Below are 18,380 nucleotides of genomic sequence, written 5' to 3' on the forward strand. Positions count from 1 at the left end.
GCCACCGAAGAGACTGCCACCGAAGAGACTGCCACCGAAGAGACTGCCAACGAAGAGACCACCGAAGAGACCACCGAAGAGACCAACATTCAAAAAGTCCTCCAAGATCCAGATTCAAAATTGATTTATGAGTCCTTTCGTCATGATTTTGAAAGTAGTGCGACACAGTTCATAGCCACCTATAGCGCAAACCCAGAACACTTCTGGAATAAACTGCCCTTGCTCAGTGATGGACATATCGTCAGCCAGTTGTTGAAAGTGCTTGACCACCATTCGGAAATGAGTGACTTGGCCCAGAGGCTGCTTGAGATTAAATTACACGAACAAGTTCAATTGCTTGAGAATGCATTTGTAGAGTCAAATAGCACTCCGCGAAAGGGTGAGACAATCAGAAGTGTGGCTCTCCAACGTGTGCTAGGTCACAAAGCTTCTCGGGCAGAAGACTTCAAAGTTGATCGCGGGAAGAAGCTGTCACATTTTGAGCTCATCGATATATTCCGGATTTCAAAGCCTCATTGGACTAAGTGAGTTAAATTCTACTTACCTTCATACTGGTTCTCGTCATATTGATCATTTATAGATGGCGTAAGATCAAACTTTTTAAGGTCCATATGATATGTAAAGCTTTAAGGCCTGTTCAAGCAGAGTGGGCCAAAGACCTCGCTGATGTTCTGTCGAAAATCTACAAGCAAATACCTTCACAGACTCTGTTCACATCCAAAACGAGAGAGGAAGAAGCACAAACTCCAGATTCTGAAGTGGAGAATTCCAATCTGCCCATGTCGAGTTTCTCAACATCAGCCGACCAAGTTGACAGCCAGGCAGATGGTCTCGAGAAGAGGAACAATGGAACAATACATAAGGAACAAAATATGAGTTCCGCAGAAGCGATTATTTCCAATAAGCGATCAGCGTGTGACCTCTATCCGCTAGCTGCGAAAAGACAATGTCTCACCCAGGTAGCGCTCCCTTCACAAGGCCACGTATCGGAATCAGGCCCTCGGAAAAATCGGACAGTGCAACCTAGCAACGACAATTCCGCGCGCCCTGGTATGCTAGATGTTAGCCCTTTACGTGACTTTGGCTCTCAATCGAACCCAGCAATAGAATACCAGACTTTTGGATGTCCACGGTCCGATAATTCTGCAGCTATCAATATTAGTTCAAGAAATCAATTGCGGAACTCGATTAGCCGAGCATTAACTGGAACTCCGCTACTGCATGGAACAACTATGTCTCAAAAACAGATTCAATTCTTCGAAGCCCAAACCAGGTCCCGTCAATCCAGTCTTGCACCAGTAGTCGGCAATTCCATCTATACTGATGGTTACAACACTGGTCCCGACTCAATAGACGCAATAATTGCTTCTGCCGAACCTCGAATTTCCTGGCCTACGGGCATGGACAGTTACGATACTGATACCGACCCAATAGACGCGATAATTGCTTCTGCCGAACCTCGAGTTTCCTGGCCTACGGGCATGGACAGTTACAACACTGATACCGGCCCAATAGACGCGATAATTGCTTCTGCCGAACCTCGAGTTTCCTGGCCTACAATAGACAATATAGCCTCAATCGAACATGGAGCATACCAATGGTCTCCGCCAAATATCTCAAACAATGTCTTAGATCAACATCCTGTCGCAGCGACATAGGTATGGAAACCAGATATCCATATTAGGTTGTCCGTACCGAGGAGTAATATGGGCATCATGGATGTATATCAATTTGGGTACTATTGGAAATATTTGTGCATTGTTCCATAACCCTGACAATAGTTGATCTTAATCCGATTTCGGTCTTGGGGGTAAGGCGAGGACGTAGTAGAGCGAGCCAGATATAACAATCTCGTCTTCAAAGTAGAACGGCCGCGAACCTGGGATGAGTTCGGGACCGTTTTCGACTCGAGGCGTTCCCTCGATTGTGCAAATGGGGATAAGATAGGCTGCCGTCTTCAGTATCCTCGTGGATCCCGTGGTTTTCCATGCCTGTAGGTCATGACCCTTCAAATCTGGTAGTCCCGACGCAAATTTTACCAATACAGATTCGAGATTTTCGTCGACACAGATTGAGGTATCCTTGCCCCGTTTCTCCCAGTGCGCCTTCTCGAGGAAAGCCACAAGCTCAGCCATTGTATCCATCTGCATTTTCAAGACAGGCCTCGAAAACCGTAATACTCTGGACGTTGATAATCGCTGTAAGTGCAAGTGCTTAGCACTGAGCTAAATTTGCAGAGTGATATAACCTACATTCACTTTTATAGAACAGAAATTAGTGGGCGACTTGTAGCCTACTCTGCAATTATTTTTTTGAAAGTATTATATTTCAATACTTTTAAACAAAAGCAAAGCGCAGGATAGTGTCTGCGCGAAAGCAGATTATCTGGTGGAGGGGTTTTCGGGAAATTGTCTTGATGCCCGAAATAAATACGTTCTCCCTGTTAACCTATTAGCGCAGTTTTCGCCCATCTGATTACCGCAGCGGGTGGGGTGGCCATCCTAATGGGAATCAATCAGGTGATCAAGGGGTTGCGGGATCAAATCGAGTGACAAGTCAGGGAATTTGTTGACCACCGTGGACTCAAAAATCGCAAGAAAGCTCGGATGTATGTACGATATGGCATTCGGCTTTGCATTTCTATGAGGATATATTTCCCAAAGTGTCCAGCCATTCATCGACCCCTACAATTCGGCCTATCAAACCAGCTTCGCCCGTGGATTCAGCAGAAAGGGCCTACGTTGCAATGGCACCAACTTTGGGAAATGATCAGCCATCACCGACCCAATCCATCAGCACATCGACCTCCAGGGATCTTGGAGAAATCATCGTACTCCCTAGCCCAACTCTGCCGCTGACAGTAAGTGGCTCTTGCCCTGGCGTTGCGATTTGTGCTAATTAAAAGAAAAGTTGAAGGAGCAGCCGTGCTTTGTACTGGCTAACCTAGAGGTCTATAGCGTAAAGGTTCGGTTATGCAAAACACTCTGTTCGACTTTCGTGGCCGCATGCACAACAGTGATAAAGTTATTATAGAAATTCCATCCTCACTCCAGGTCTTAGTCATGTTAAATCCCAGGGGTCGAACCTAGGCAACTAACAAGGGGCAACTGCATCATCATCATCATCATCATCATCATCATAATCATGGGATCCATCGTCTACAGGGACCATAAAAAGCGTCGGCGGCAAGATCAGCGGTACTGGACATGGCAATGGTATGATTGGAATGACTGCCTCAGCAATCTGCTAAGTTACCTATCTTCGTGTTAGTTCAAGATGCTGGGGATTTACCCATTATACAATTCTACCGTAACTTAAATATCCAAGAAGAAGACAGGAATAGAGGCAATATTATAATAACAATATTTCCTAGTGATGAAAGAGTTCGACCCTGTCTGATGGAATGATATTGCAAAAGACATGTAGGAAGGAAGATAAAAAACCAACAAAAATAAAGACGTAGGACAGTTTCGTCCCAGGGAATTGAAAATTGCGTCTCCTTTTGGTGTTGTATTGGAATCGGGGCCATGGCTTGAAAGGTAACCGAACATGATTCAAACTCGAACAAGAGGAACAAAAGGCACATATTCATAGACTATATAGAAGTAGGGTTCCTGGCGAACTAAGCTAAAGATAGAAATGAAAAGAATCAAAGGGAAAAACAAATCATTAGGTCGGGCTCCTTGGATTCTTGTCAACAATGTCAGGACCAAGAAGAGAAGAAATCAGCATTTAACAAAGTTGTGCTGCCGGAGCTGCATAAGCCTGACAGGGTTGGGAGGAGCTGGATAATCATAATCCTGCTGATACGCTGGGAACGCGGATCGAGCCAGCTGAACTTTAACATCTCGATACGGAACAGAAACAACAGCGGTCCAAGCTTTGATATTCACATAGGTAAAGGAAACATCGATATGTCCATTGCTTGATAGGGTAGGCTCAGACTCGAAACGTTTAAGTTTGCAGGACTGAAGAGGAACCTCAGCCTTAAACGGGATAGGTAGGTGAGATCCGTCTAAGACGATTATTTTCGTCCGCGGTTCATAAGTACCGACAATGGCGTTTTTGAGGGGCTTGCCCGCGACCACTACTTGACTCAACTTCATGCCAGTAAACGTAAGCATGTGGACTGTAACAAATACACGCTCGTTACTCACAGGTGGTGTTGGTAACTGAACAGTGCTAGATGAGGAGAGAGGTCGTAAAGAAGTGAGATCCTCCTCACTGTCAATAGTTTCGAACGCCGGGCATGGAAGAGAACCCATGAAACTCAGATACTTCTGAACGGCGGCCCTCAAGTTCTGAAAGGCGGCGCTGAACCAACGCATGACTGATCGACTCAATAAAAATGAAGCTGGTCAGTGCCAAATTGCGGTGTGTATCGACGGACAAGACGAGCAGCTTATAGGTATCATGAGGTTTGCTTTATATTTTTCGAAATCCTGTAAGCCAGCCATCTCCGGTTTCGATTCCAACTCTATTAGATACAAAGCGACGATCTTGTTAGGAACAGAGCAATCAAGCATATCCTTGTAGCTGCTAGCTCCATTTTATTGTTACCAGTACCGCTAGAGACAGCGTACGAACGTACTCACATGCCTGAAGGGGAAGATAGCTGGATAAATTCATGGATCTTAACTTGAAGCCTTTGATGTTAGCCGGCAGCTTTTCTTGATCTAAAGTTATATAGCCCTAGAGATTCCAATTGGATGTAAAGAGTGGAGTACCCCTGCTTATTTGGAATATGTTATTGGTCGTCAAGGAGGAAATTGGGCCGCCATGCAGAAATACCATGATCGGAGAACTTCTCGCAGTCATGAGAAGTACTCAGGCCGAGAATTTCTCTCATCCCATGTCTTCCCAAAACTTTCTCCTTGCAGGGCGCATGATAACCTTCTCGATTAGAAATGGCTACTCTTATTTCACAGCTGAAAACAATAATTACGAAGGCTGAAGCGCTTGAAAGGACGGTCACCAATTTTATGCCAAAGCCTGATGATTGGCAGGAAATAACAAATCTATCTTTAAGGCTTAATGAAGTCACATTCCGTATCCGCCAAAATGTTGAAGATTCAAAGCGCTTGAGGAAGGAGCGATACCTTAAAGAAGCCCGAGAGGTTCGGGAGCAGGGAAAACAGTATCGAGAGAACCAAACCAGAAAGGACTTGAAGAAAGCCCCAGTCTTCCGAAGAAATATTATTCTCATCTTTGGAGGCCCCAAGGAATCGCCGTTTGATGGGACGACCGAAAAGCACAGAAAAGAAATCACACGCCAGAGATGTGCTGTTCTTCGCAGTTTGAACATTGACGGTATACTATTCTGGGCAATGTCGTACACTCCAACCTCCTGGTCCGGTGGTAAGATGAGCTGGGATCTCTTTTACAACCTTGCCAGCGATATCGAGCCCAACGAACGCCAGAAATGGTCGCCAGACTTGCTTGAGACCTTAATAGCGATAAGGGATGAGGGATTATCGGGAAATGCTGAATATGAACTCTTTCTGACAGGTAATTATTCTAGGGTATATGCAATAATAGATATCTAACCAGACACAAGCGGTGCAAGATACTTCTCTCAGTCAAGGGCCACAACGACGACGCGTGTATCAAGAATACTTGAATTATATTGAACCAGACATTCCGCCTCTTTTAAGTATAAGTTTCGTCCTAATGTTTGAACCTTCCGTGGCTGACTTGTGAAGGCGATCTTAACCAGTGTGTTGAATTCCGCTCCATGCCTCGACATCTTGTGTGTGAAAACCTCCCGGCACCTTTCCTTGAAGGGGTAATGGCGAGCCAGAGATGGGCGGACGAAATAGAGATGGGAAGATTGATGGTGACGAATTGCATTTCCATATTCTGTCCCAAGGGGATGGGTGACGGGCTCTTCGTCGCGAAGATTGGATATGAACACACGTATCGATTGGCCCAGCAACTTCTCTTTAGACAGGCGAATCGAATGGATGATTTATCGTGACATCGACTTCTTGAACTTGATGCGTGCCTTCAGTACAAAGCATCTATCTCCTGGCCGAACGGGGTGTTCCACCAAACCATTCTTCTCATTGAAGGGGCCCGCTTGTTGCTTTCCTTCTCCATCCAGAATGTTGCATGAAACACCTTCGAATTCCATTATCATGTACTCCTTGATTTCAAATATATAAACTGAAATCTCTTCCCACTCCCCTTGCAATGCCTTGTCCCCGACATTTCCAGCCATGACACGTTGATTTCGGATTGTATAGTTATCGGGTCGATCAGCCGCTGCCCCGCGTATGAGGTCTCTGGTATCCTCTGTTAGTTTCAGTCTCTGCTTCTTGGATATTCCGCAATATTATTACTTCCAGGTGTACTATACGAAGAAATCGTACGTGTTGATATGGTTTCTGTTTGCGCGGGGTGCGCCCCTCAACTCGTCAAACGTGCCCAACGTTTCGTAGTGGGGCATCACATGACATCAGATAATTAGAGGGGAAAGCACATGCTTCAGGTTTATTTTACCTTTTAAGTGCGTAGTGTCTAATGGAGTCACGGGTATATGTACCATAAGCAAGTGTTTGGCGCGTGATCATATGACCACTTTCCTACTTTTGACATTCTGCATGAAAGCAGAACATCTGTAGGGATACGTTGAGAAAATTGTGAATGGAGGCGGGCGCAAAAAGAGTTATGAGACACCTGAACCCTCAGGTAATATTTCTCCATGTCTCTTTCATCACCAAACCTCCTACAAGATTGCGTTTATATATCCTCGTAATGTGTGTGGATTATAGGACGACTACGATCTCGCAGTATTCGGGTTGAGGCCAATGACCCGACACACAATTGCCCACGGGAGAGCGTAGAATATGTTGGATACCAAGGACTGTGCGAGATACCATAACTATGAGATAATACAAATATTCTAGAACGATTCTTACATCTTCTACGCCGTGCTGACCAAGAGGATACTTCCCAACTCATATCCATGATTCATTCTGATGCTTCCAACAAACTAATTCTTAGCACTATTTCTGAGGCTACTGGAGTGGAGCGACGATACGAGTCAAGGCGGAATAACCGAAGGTCGGGCTTAGGACATGTAGATCTGCGCAGTGGTCGTGGACTGTTGTGTACATCTGCTGCGTTGAGACCGTTCTTCTGCCCTGGTTGGTTGTATCCACTTAATGGGTGTCTGAACAACGGGTTTTTGAGAGCAGTACGCTGCATCTCAAGTAGTGTTAGCCTTGAGGCCATATCATAATCCATTGCATTAACCTGCCTTCCGTCGTAGTGAAAATGTGGTTCGAGCGAGAATCGCCAAGCTGAGGACGACTGGGTATGTTTAAGGCGGCGTCCATCCAGGAATAATCAAGCCAGTGCAGCTGTTGAAAGGGCGTATCCAATGGAATCTAATTGCTGTTCTTCCAAAGGGTATCGCGGGAGTAATGACAGCACCATGTCATTAAAGTCGATGAACTGAGACTGAGAGCATAGAGCTGCCATTTCGAAGGCCGGGGGATACGAACCCGCATCTGCCCAGTCCACGAGCCACACAAGGCCGTTTCGGTCCAGAATAAGGTTCCGCGGACTGATGTCCTGGTGGGTGAGAACAAACTCGGTGAACTTGAAGGGCGGAAGGTCTGACGATGCGTGCTTGTATGTTTTACAGATGTCCAGCTTGTGGTTGAACCAGCCCTCGAATTCGGCCACGTCCTTGAAAGGCCCGGCGCTGTAGTGCGTGAAGAAGCGACCGCGACATGGGCCCCCGCCGATCGGGCCTGGCTCCAACAGCTTGATGGACTGCATTTCGATGATCATCTGGGCCGTCTGCTTCGCGACATCCATCTTTTGTTCATCACTGAGATCTCTCCAGCAGCCATCAAGCGGCTCGCCGTCGATATAATCCATCACAATATATCCCATGGTGCCAAAATATTTCGTATCGTCCATGAAGTGGAGAGACCGATGGACACGAGGAGCTCGAATATTGGACTTTGATGCGACTAGTTGAAGGACCTTTGCCTCGCAAGGCAGCACATTGCCGCCGCCTTTTAAAACGAGATTCTTAGACAATCGCACCACCGTCGTTTGGCCGAAATCGTAAAGGATCGGAGAAGACTTGAAGAGGTCGATGAGAGATTCATCGGAGACGCAATTGATGTCCTTATCATCCAGCGGGAATGCCCTGTCCGAGGCCTTACTGGCCGGCTGTCGAGATTGTTAGTGCAATATTCACCACCGGAAGAATTAAGGGAGTCAATACATCGGTGAATGGGCGTAAGGGTCCTTCCATATTCCTAATTCTTCGGTTATTTTGTGTAAGGGTCCGTGAGAAGGGAAAAAGCTGGGTTCGTATCGAGGTACCATTCCAAGACGGCAAGGGAAAAAAAAGGTAGGTAAGCTGAATGTACGAAACTTTAACATTGTTGATTCCATTGTTATCATGGTTGGGCTTAGTCATTGCCAAGGAGCGCAACAGACCATGAAGGGAGATTGATAGGTGGATCAAGCGCCTAGTTAGCGCTCAGTGGGTTCCGGCTGACCAGTCTTGTCTCAGCAGTCGCTGGCTTCACCTAGAGGACGTCGGTTGAGATAAAAGTAGATCGTTTTAGATTTAGATGAACATTTGACTTCCATTGGCTCCCCTCTCTTGCTGGATTCCCTTGGGCGGCACACATAATGAAAGGTTGATCGCATTTCTGTCAATGATTAGTCCCTCTACGCGCTGGCCTCAACTTTCAACCTCTAATTATAGCTATTCGGCTTCCCAGGCTTTCATCTATCATGTGCACGGCGAGTTCTGAAACAATCCATCATGACGATAGACAGCGAGGCGCTTAGGCTGTTTAGAACCCGATAATATTTAAGGGCACCCATTCACTGCTCCAAGCCCATCCTTTGACAAACTTACGCGAAACAGATTCTCCTCGCTTTTCTTTGAACTTCTTATTCCACCTTTTACCGCTTAGGTATGTGTCCATGTTGTTGTGGTGTTATGCATTGAAGAATTTAACGTGTGCCAGGACTCTCCGACACATGGTTTGAAGAATGGCAAACTTTCAGCCCCTCAATTTTATACCAAAGCACCGCCAGGCCCAGATTCTGGAGTCACCAGTGGAGTCTCTGATTGCTGTGCCGCACAGCAAAAAGGCCAACACAAATCATTGGTGTCTCTACCTCTTGACATCCGACCGAAGCTCTGTCAGAATCGATTGCCAGCCTAGCTACTCCGTGCCAAGTACCATTCTCCCTGGAGGCTCCAAAGCCTATGTAATCATCTCTGAGCTGTCATATACTGTGTCCAAGGATGCTCAAGCACAATTTCTTCTCGGAGTCGTCCCCGGCCTGAAGGTCAGACATTTTTACGATTTGCTGATCGAGAATGGACGACACAAATACGAATTCGATTCAAACGGAGTTGGTTGCAGATTTTGGACGACGGATCAGATCAATCTGCTACACCAGCATCGGCTTATCACGGACACGGCACAAGTTACAGCTGCAAAGAACGGGATTCGTAAGCTGTGGCCAGATCAGACACCTCTCGAACTCGACCGGGGAGCTTACTACTAGTGCGGATGTCAGCAGGCAGATGTCTACTTTGTTGTTCCTTGGGTCATCAAGTCATCTATCTTGCAAGAAACAAATGCGAGCAAGGCAGCATCTTACGCATTCTGGCCAATTTGGGGATCTCGGACCCGAGCCCAACTCATGTTCAGATCCACAATACCGTTGAAGATTCGTTTTATATGCCGTGTTATTTTCTGTGTCTTCTTTTCCCCAGTTTCTTGTTCTTTTTTGTTGCGTTTCTACTTGCTGTTAGAAAGGTAATCCATCAATTTATGGCTTTGAACTCATTCGCAAGTATTCTAAATCACTCTATATCTCGCATGAACAAGGTCAAGTCCATATATCAGAGTGTGCACACAGTCATTCTTTAACAGGGAGGATCAGGCCGCATTGAGAAGGGAAATAGCTTACCTTGTACCCAAGGAGGAATGGCACCGCATTAGTCGTCGCGGATTTCGCTGGGATTGAGTATTACCTGTCAGTACTAACCATGTGCCGTGGCCGCCTGTAGATATAAGTTTATAAGTACCGTCGAATATAGTTGCTCCTTAATTCACTACTCGCACGTTGTTTCTACTATGACTGACACCTTCCATTTCGCGGCCTGTGGTGGTCCTGATTATCAAATAAACTTTGTTCATACTTGCTATATTCGCACTCAATATTGTGAACGACACTGTTTTCTGACATTCTACTACGACAGGGGGAGTAACACTAGTCTGAAGGTTGACCACCGACTCGAACAACTGTTATGGACTAAGGACAAATGACTCACCCTCTGTGCAGCTGTCCAGAGCCGAGAGCAAGGGATATAGGTGACCTTGCCTTGTAAATAGGGATTTTGTAGTCACGTATAACAACACGACGATGCACTCTATCCAGCAGAGCACAGGAGCTTACCGATGTATTGTCTATTTCATTGATTGTAGTCAAACTGAAAGACTGAAGATCAGTGATTATGGAAATTGCTCTGAGTAAAGTACTTTGGGAGAAAGCTGAAACATAATTCGAAGATATCGTCAATACGCTCGGTAACAAATAGGTCTCTCTGTTTTTGATTGGACAAAGCTGCGCCACTACTCCTCTGGGCGGATTCATTGATCCAAGAAGAGACAGTAAACCCAATACGGCAATGCCATTGGACACGCTAACTTGAAATGGAGACTATGAGGGCCTGAGTGGATACAAAACCCGCAGTGAAGGGACCATGGAACAAGCCTCCGGGCGACCCTCAGCGCTCCTCAGCGACTGTCACTATTCCCCGCCCGTCATGATCCACGGAGTGAGGCCCCCGTCCAAGGCAGAAAACAGGCTAACGCGAAACGGAGACCACGAAGGGGTCGGTGGATCACACAACCAGTATGTCCCCACCCCAATCACAATTCGTTGAGGCCTGCTTCGGACTGGCCCCAGATCCCCATCTCTCTTCAAGACAGCGACCCTGTCCTTTTCATTTCTTTTGGCTCCAATGATTATCTCACTTACGGCTGTGGCGACACTCGCTGAAACAATTACTCGTCACGCAGAGTTGGTATGACAAAGACCCTCGTCAAGGCTTCCACCAAATCAATGTAGATTAGGAGAGTGGCCCTGAATCAGGACGACTTAGTAAGCCGGGTCCAAGCGTATAACGTATTCGGATAGCGTTCAAGAAAAGCTCATCCTGCCATATTAGAGTTGTATTCTTCCTGGTCTTTCGGGAAAAAAGTCCCTATGTATCATACAGGCACTGTGCCGGTTAGTTAAGCAAGTGTCGAACCACGTCCAGGAGTTCATTTGGACATCGTTGAAATGCCCGGTATGTCGCGAGATTGCCATGTTCTATAGGAGGAGAAAGCTACCTCGTTGTTTTTATGGTGTTTCCACAGGGCTGCAGCATTGCCCGGTCGGCTACGACATGTCATGATCTGCTTCTCGCCTAATATATCGTTAAAGTATCCTTCCTATAATTAATCATTCTTGTTCGCATTCAAGCGGGAGATTCACTTTTAGAGTTTCCCATCAGGGCATATATACATGAGGTAATCTAGTTCACAAACAGCTTAGCCTTCTTGTCTATCTATGGAAAGCCTTTTTTTTTTTTTTTTTTTTTTTTTTTTTTGGATCAAAAACAATGCCCACTTCTCTTGAACTGCGCCTCCTAATGTAGTAGAGATGCCCCAAGGAGCCCATAACTAAATGGTCGTAAAACAAATTGTGTGAACGTAGGGTCAATGAGAGGCCCTTAATAATATACTAATGTAGTATAGTTTAATTTCGAGTTAGAAAGATGAATTTAATATTGGCCGATTGACCTTTCATTTATATCACGAAGTCTTTACCAGCGCAGAACTGATTTGATCAGGATAGGCAAGTAAACTCCCATATTAGAATGTCTTGTACGTTAACCTAAATTGGAGACAATGGAGGGATTGGGCGGGTAAGAAAGCCACAGTGAAAGGCAGTACCACGGGCGATCCCCCGCAGAAATCCACACCGATATTCAGAGACCTGAAGCACTAATTTATTCGCATTACTCAGAATGAGTTCGCTGATAAATCTTGTGGCTAACATGTCCATTTGAACGCGTGTCTTTCATCTGCAAACTACGAATCTCATGTTTCTAAAGGTATTATACAATGGCATTCATTGGGACGCTAATTCGCACTGCACTATTTCACATCTCGCGCTCTGAAAATTGCCCCGACAACAGAACGATCGGATTTTCGGAGACCCTAAAACCATACTAATAGACAATCCATTGTCTCGAGGTACTAGCATGGTATAAATTATCACCTCAGCCGCAATGCTCAGATAGACAATCTAGGATGGTTGGTTAGTGCATAAGAAATCCTGGTACGGAACTTACCTAGCCAGTACTAATGCTAAATCCTCATTCGAGTTGGGACAATGGCCAGCTTTACATCCCTCACACAGTTCACTATCATGCGGACCTCTGCTCTGACCAGAAAATCTGGGTTTCTCTACTTCAATACCATTCCATTTTTTGAGCCAGTATGTCACTCTTTCTGCATAGCACCCCTGATCCAGGACTAGCCGACCAACGGCTCTGCAGTTTTTGCATCGCTGGTGATACACTCGCGCATTATATAGCTGGCGGGGGTACATGCGAATTGTAATCGCGATCTTTTTGCTGGACCAACCGCTGGAGTGACATCCGCTGTTTCGGCATATGAATCGGCCCATAACGTTCGTGTCCCGTTCCTCAATGTTGGTTTCCTCATCATCGGCGTTGAGGAAGTCTAGTTGAAGCCCTTCTTCGTTTAACAACTGTGCTACGTCGTCATGAAGCTTTGGGTGGAGCGACCACAATTTCGCAGCTTTGCGTTCCTTGCGTGGCATTTTGAATCTGGGTGCCAGATAGTGGGATTTAAGATGTCAGAAGCATGCGTTAAGAATCCAGAATTTGGCCTTAGGCTTGTGAACACTTGTCTAGGAGAAGGGTTACCCCGCTTAAAGGCAGCAGCTGTACCTCCTGAGGACAACACATCGCAGCCACATCACGAGTTGATTGGTAGATATGTTTCATGTGGTGTAACGCGTAGGAGCACCCTTGAAGCAGTGTGCGGAATACCAGGTTTGGTCAGGGTCGCATCCTTTCCATCGCAACTGATATTGAAGCTTCCGCGGGAGACTCGGCAGGCCACGATCTCCTCCACTTCCCATTCTTCCCCATCATTTTTCTCAAACTACCGTGCCAATGCTGTCCTGAGTGTTGGCACACCACGGAGGGGTGGAGTGAATACTGAAAACCGCAGTGAAGGGGGCAAGCCTCCGGGCGATCCTCCAGACGGTCCACTGCAGCGTTCCGCAGCGACTGTCACTATTCCCCGCACCCGTCATGATCCACGAAGACAGGGCCTTCCTGAAGAGCAGTAAGCATGCTAACAAAACATGAAATGCAGACCATCGATTGATCACACAACCACCATTCCCCACCCAATCACGATTGGTTGAGGCCTGAGCAGAGTAACAATGGCTTGCTAATTATATCGTACACACACATTTCCATGAATCTGGAAAGTGTAGCTGCCCAATAGTAGACATCAGCAGTGCTGGGATTGTTAATTCCGCAGATTCCTATCGAAGCCTGCCTGTTTAGTACTAGTGCAGACTTCGTGGAGCTTATCCGCTATGCCGGAAGTGGTAATCACAGGTTGTCACTGCATTGGGCTGACTGGACCTCTGAAGTGTCAGACGTATCCTTCCTGACACCTTGTGGGATCGCTCGGGCCTCTCTATAGAATTGCAGAGACAATAAGTTTTTCTTAGCATGGTGTGAGTTTCCTCTTGTAGAAGATAATCCTTGAACTTCTGGATACTGGAGTACTGGAAGCATAACTTATTTTGAAAAGATTTTGGCAGTCTTGCAAAAGATCTCGTTCTCCACGACCAAAGCTAGGGTAGGTAATTTCACAGCCTATCAAGATACGTTACCTGTACAACTGAATTGAGCTATCTTTGCAATCGGCTAATACAGATGGAAGAAATGCCTGGGAAATCAGTATAGTTTTTCGCCACTCAGAGATACCTTGGATCCGGAAGTTTAGCAACTATGGGCCGGGAATGGACTGTACAGCGGATTAACCCCGACAATGAGTGGAATGACAAGTATGGGTGCGGTGAAACGTGTGCTTAGAGTACTGTTACATTCTGAGTAAGGAATATCGCCAAACCTAGTCTGGTTTATACTCGCCCATGCATCGATTAGGGCTTTCTATTTTATCAATACGGGTAGAATAAGGTAAGGCGCAGAGGGCTAGCTGCGCTAACATTTTCCAAATGAGCTTTTGTCCGTTGAACGAACAGCAGAAGAGACTGGCATCCTGTGATATTTGGGATGGCACATGCTAACTAGGTAAATCATCGTCGGGAATATCCGGGCGCTCCTGTCCCGAACTCCCAGCTTTGTGTCCATCCCTTTAGTCGTTTCGGGGATCCAGGTTGGTCTGGGAACGTTTCATGGAACGTTCGGATTTTGCATGGAGCAACCTTGAATCCGTGCGCAGTATACCGGGCTGTGTCAGATTCACAGCCTTGCCATTGCACCTGGCACTGGAGCTTGTCATGGAGCACGCGCGAAGCCACAATCTCCTCCATCTCCCATTCGTCCTCGTTGCACGCATCGACCTCCTCTAACGCAGTAGCAGTAGTAATTTGGGAATCAGGTTCAAAATCATGCATGCAGCAACCTAGCGCCGCTTCAAACAGAAACGAAACAAGCTGCAGGCGGACTTCTAAGGACGATGACATAAACTGAGCGCGGAGTGACGTAAAGTGTACTCATCGTCGCGGGAAGCAGCGCGGATGCTTCCACTGCTTTCCGAGGCGCGTTCAAAGTATAGTAGGGTCTAAACTATAATTTATAGTATCCAACGGTACATGCTACTCGGGAAGATCATCATCTGGGACATCCTCAAGTTCTCGTCCTGCCTCCCAACCTTCTAGCCATTCTGTCAACCTTTTGGGGGGGCCAGGTTGATCTGGAAACACTCCGTGGAAGTTCTGAATCTTATACGGAGCACCCTTGAACCCGCGTGCTGGATACCAGGTCGGATCAAAATCACATCTTTTCCACTGAGCCTGATATTGCAGTTTTCCTCTCCAGATCCGTGACGCCAAGATTTGCTCCACTTCCCATTCTCGCTCTTCGATGGGGTTGAATATCACTGGTGTGTGGATATTGTTTCTCGAGGGACATCTTCCCTTCTTTGATCTTGGAATATTTTTCGACCCGCGCGTGGATGAAGGGGCCGTCAGGCGGCGCGGCTCGTCATGAGCGAACTGAAATCGCGGTGCGTTGAGCTCATTTGGTGAGTTTGGCTCGAAAGAGAAAAAATACGAGGTCCCCAACGCGTGAGTCTCGACAGTAAGGATGGCATGCCCAAAAATATCTTGACTGCCGTAAGACTTTGCTGACTGCGCGGACGCTGAGCTATGTCGCAACTTCCCGGAAGGTCCGGAAGATGTACGGTTGGTCAATGTTCCCACGGGTCGAATTGCACGTTTACGTCTCTTCGTGAGACGCGGGCTCTCCTCCTGGTCAGAGCAGTCAGGATGGCGGTCACGCTGAACAACATCAACGTCCGGTTGGCAGTTGCGGCGTGGTCGATTTCTCCCTCCAACAATTCGTGCATGGGCAACTTCGAAGGACTTTCGCCGGGGCGGCTTTGTGATTGTGGATGGGAGTTCTGGACTGGGGGTAACACCTGCTACCTGGCGACGAGGCATCGGACTTCTCTGACGAACTGATGCTTTCTTTGACTCCGCGGAAAGGGAACTACCTGAGTCTGAATGGCGTTGGTTTTCTGGGCCAGAGCCTACCACACCGATCGAAGGCAGTCGTTGATCGTTTAGAAGGGGGTCCCCCTGACTCAAGGCTGGCATTAAGATGTTTTCCTTCAGCTGCAGTGGGCCATCGCCCAAAGCAACCCGATCGTTTTCTCGCTCCCCGAGAGGCTTGCTGGCTACATCGTTCTGTGTCTGTGCTATATGGGTGGACGGGGGAGTCCCGCACATATTTATGCTGTGGTTGTCGTGGTGCGGGATATTTGAACAGCGCCCGTAGCTTACGCTGGGCTCGTCATGTGAGCCGCAAGGCCGTATGTCTGTGAGATTTGATCAGAACGTTGTACAAAAGGGGGAGTGCTTAGCGAAAGCCCTTACCTCGGGGCTGATCCCGCTCCTGTAAGTCCGAAGATGGAAAGCATAAATGACTGTCGGGCTCTGTAGAGACCCTAATCCCTTCTCGACTTGTTGTACTTCCAAAGGGGCCAGGCAGATCTGTTGTTTTTGGGAGGCTGGAGAGAGAGGGAGACAAAGCCAGGGCTGCAGTGCGAACGTTAGCAAAACGACCAAATGCAGAATACCGATCCCCCAAAGTCGAGACGTACAGAAAGTGGAGGCATCAAAGGTCTCGTTGCCGGTTTCTCCCTGCGTGAGTTCGTTGACCGTATGGGAATCTGTCGCTAGTGATGCTGCGTTGGCGCACCTGGTCAACTCGACATCAAATGTATTGAGCGATGCAGGACTGCATGAAGAATCCAACCCATAAGGATGGTGAAAAGGCAGAGCACTATCGCCGCGAGGGAGGGTTTTGCGGGCAGCCGCACCTGGGAGGATAGAGAGGGGCGGAAGAATCGGGGGGATAAGAAGAGCAGATTCTGACTGTTGCGATTTTAAGGGCTGGGGCCGGTAGAACTCGATATTGTCCAGATCTACCAAAGCCCTTCTGGGCGCTGGCTGGGTCATCATGGAGGGATGGAGGATAGATTTGGCAGAGCAATGGGAAGTGATTAAAGAGACGATGGTCGATAGTTCGCTCAGCTTTCGACACAAAGAAGGAGAGAGCCAGCTTTATAGCAGGGCTTTTGGGCATCCAACGAAGGTCTCGAGACGACCAATGGAACCTCCGGCAGATCCGTGGAGGATCCCTCGAATTCCAATACAGTCCAAAATTCGACCATCGCATGCGAGCGAATGCTAGACGTCTCGCCGCCAATGAGCTCTTCCAACAGCGCCTCGGGATACGGAGTCCGCACGGGTTTCTCAGGTCCAGAGCCAGGAGTCCCACAGTCGGCTGGGCGGTGCGATGTCGACCAGTAGAGACTGTATGAGGCAGTGCCGTTAGTCGGACGCGTCATCGGCGTCGAAAATAGATAGGCTGTCTGCCTGGGAGGGGGAAACCAGCTGCGGGAAACAATCCCGCTCCTGTGCCCTTCCGTCGCCATACAGGGCGCAATCTTGATGGCTAGCAGCTCTTGAGGCATTTTTTTGATTGGCTGCTGTGATAACCTTCGGCGAGGCGCATCAAGAGGCTTCAACACCGATCTCCGGACGGCCATTCCGCGGGTCAGAGGGAAACTGGCCAACGGTGGTGGGGGGGATTTCCAAGGCTTATTCCTCCAACCACCGAAGTCGAAAGTTCAGAGGCCGAAAAAGAAAAGGAAAAGAAAAAGGCCCAGAACAAGGAAAAGCGGTGCAGTCGAAGGCCTCGAGAGCAGTCGTTCAAGTGAAGGGGCCGTAAATCATGGTGTAACCACAGCCTGGTTGAATTGTTCCCTGATAGATGCATGAAACCCCCTCCTCTCCCCACTCTCCAGGCAGCAACATTTCCTCCCTGCACCCCTGAGGTCCTTCTCTCGAGCACAACGCGCGTTGAGCGCCGGAAAAGGGGGCTTGCGGCTTCCACAGAGCGAGTCAGAGAGTTGCGATCACGCCGAGGGGTGGAGACATCGGGTCGTGTGACGGTCAAAAATTTCACGGACGGACTGGGGCAATGGGGCCATTTGGCCAGCGGTCGGAGATCAGCGTTCCATCGTGGTACGGGGGCGAAAAGGCGCGGCGTTACGAAGGGAAGAAGGAGACGTCGTCGTCGAGCGACGCACTCGATGCTTATATAGATGCGGCGGCCCAACGACGGGGCGGTGGAGGGCGGCAGTTCCCGTTCGGGGATGGCGCGGCGCGCCAAACCAGACTGGGACACGCTAAACCGGACATGGCGCGGTCACGGCGGCCGCTAAACCCCAACGGGTGGACGGCCGGAAACGGCGGCAGCGGCCCAAATGGAAATTCTCCTAAATAGATAATTTTTATTTTTTAATATTTTATTTTAATTAAATTTTATTTATCTCTCTTTATCTATATATAAAGAGAGACTAATTCTACTAAATTTTAAAGACTATTAATTTCTTGGGTTTAGTAGAATACTGAATAATTTACTTTTATTATTATATTTATATAAAATTAAACTGAGAGAGAAGTATAGAGATAAATAAAAATAATATAATACTATTTTTTAATAGTAAAATAGATAAAGTAATATATCT

The 18,380-nt window shown here is 47.5% G+C and overlaps 9 protein-coding genes across 9 annotated transcripts in view; 3 read left to right on the top strand and 6 right to left on the bottom strand.

Moving 5' to 3' along the window:
- Positions 1–1,723, top strand: part of BDV38DRAFT_43003 (uncharacterized protein) — a 2,306-nt gene extending 583 nt beyond the window's left edge. Inside the window, exons 2-3 of the mRNA XM_032063332.1 lie at positions 1–524; positions 581–1,723. The exon at positions 1–524 is cut by the window's left edge and continues 1 nt beyond it. Of these exons, the coding sequence (XP_031906879.1) occupies positions 1–524; positions 581–1,658 (1,602 nt within the window). The 3' untranslated portion in view covers positions 1,659–1,723. The remainder of the gene's footprint in view (positions 525–580) is intronic.
- Positions 1,724–1,787: 64 nt separating this feature from the next.
- Positions 1,788–2,135, bottom strand: BDV38DRAFT_289287 (uncharacterized protein; the record flags this gene model as incomplete). The annotated part of the gene is made up of 1 exon (XM_032061210.1): positions 1,788–2,135. One exon carries the CDS (start codon positions 2,133–2,135, stop codon positions 1,788–1,790), a length of 348 nt encoding a protein of 115 aa, XP_031906880.1.
- Positions 2,136–3,725: 1,590 nt separating this feature from the next.
- On the bottom strand, positions 3,726–4,328 carry BDV38DRAFT_276479 (uncharacterized protein; the record flags this gene model as incomplete). The annotated part of the gene is made up of 2 exons (XM_032058223.1): positions 3,726–4,100; positions 4,158–4,328. The coding sequence occupies 2 exons, from the start codon at positions 4,326–4,328 to the stop codon at positions 3,726–3,728; spliced, it is 546 nt and encodes a 181-aa protein (XP_031906881.1).
- A 289-nt stretch (positions 4,329–4,617) lies between these two features.
- BDV38DRAFT_43030 (uncharacterized protein) lies at positions 4,618–5,726 on the top strand. The gene has a single exon (XM_032063333.1). The coding sequence runs from the start codon at positions 4,908–4,910 to the stop codon at positions 5,544–5,546; it is 639 nt and encodes a 212-aa protein (XP_031906882.1). The 5' UTR covers positions 4,618–4,907; the 3' UTR covers positions 5,547–5,726.
- BDV38DRAFT_43062 (uncharacterized protein) lies at positions 5,519–6,554 on the bottom strand. The gene is made up of 3 exons (XM_032063335.1): positions 6,342–6,554; positions 5,633–6,284; positions 5,519–5,542 (listed from the first exon to the last, which is right to left on the bottom strand). The coding sequence occupies exon 2, from the start codon at positions 6,218–6,220 to the stop codon at positions 5,969–5,971; it is 252 nt and encodes an 83-aa protein (XP_031906883.1). The 5' UTR covers positions 6,221–6,284; positions 6,342–6,554; the 3' UTR covers positions 5,519–5,542; positions 5,633–5,968.
- Positions 6,555–6,647: 93 nt separating this feature from the next.
- On the bottom strand, positions 6,648–8,394 carry BDV38DRAFT_266190 (aminoglycoside phosphotransferase family protein). The gene is made up of 3 exons (XM_032056427.1): positions 8,246–8,394; positions 7,262–8,190; positions 6,648–7,203 (listed from the first exon to the last, which is right to left on the bottom strand). The coding sequence occupies exons 1-2, from the start codon at positions 8,273–8,275 to the stop codon at positions 7,351–7,353; spliced, it is 870 nt and encodes a 289-aa protein (XP_031906884.1). The 5' UTR covers positions 8,276–8,394; the 3' UTR covers positions 6,648–7,203; positions 7,262–7,350.
- A 412-nt stretch (positions 8,395–8,806) lies between these two features.
- On the top strand, positions 8,807–10,206 carry BDV38DRAFT_266193 (uncharacterized protein). Its single transcript, XM_032056428.1, has one exon. The coding sequence runs from the start codon at positions 9,031–9,033 to the stop codon at positions 9,553–9,555; it is 525 nt and encodes a 174-aa protein (XP_031906885.1). The 5' UTR covers positions 8,807–9,030; the 3' UTR covers positions 9,556–10,206.
- A 2,135-nt stretch (positions 10,207–12,341) lies between these two features.
- On the bottom strand, positions 12,342–12,894 carry BDV38DRAFT_289292 (3CxxC-type zinc finger protein; the record flags this gene model as incomplete). Its single annotated transcript, XM_032061211.1, has 2 exons — positions 12,342–12,354; positions 12,401–12,894. 2 exons carry the CDS (start codon positions 12,892–12,894, stop codon positions 12,342–12,344), a joined length of 507 nt encoding a protein of 168 aa, XP_031906886.1.
- A 2,221-nt stretch (positions 12,895–15,115) lies between these two features.
- Positions 15,116–16,803, bottom strand: BDV38DRAFT_276484 (uncharacterized protein; the record flags this gene model as incomplete). Its single annotated transcript, XM_032058224.1, has 4 exons — positions 15,116–15,221; positions 15,287–16,160; positions 16,219–16,380; positions 16,446–16,803. 4 exons carry the CDS (start codon positions 16,801–16,803, stop codon positions 15,116–15,118), a joined length of 1,500 nt encoding a protein of 499 aa, XP_031906887.1.
- Between the last annotated feature and the right edge of the window lie 1,577 nt (positions 16,804–18,380).

The sequence above is a fragment of the Aspergillus pseudotamarii genome (genome assembly GCF_009193445.1).
Source record: "Aspergillus pseudotamarii strain CBS 117625 unplaced genomic scaffold BDV38scaffold_144, whole genome shotgun sequence".
Taxonomy (NCBI): domain Eukaryota; kingdom Fungi; phylum Ascomycota; class Eurotiomycetes; order Eurotiales; family Aspergillaceae; genus Aspergillus; species Aspergillus pseudotamarii.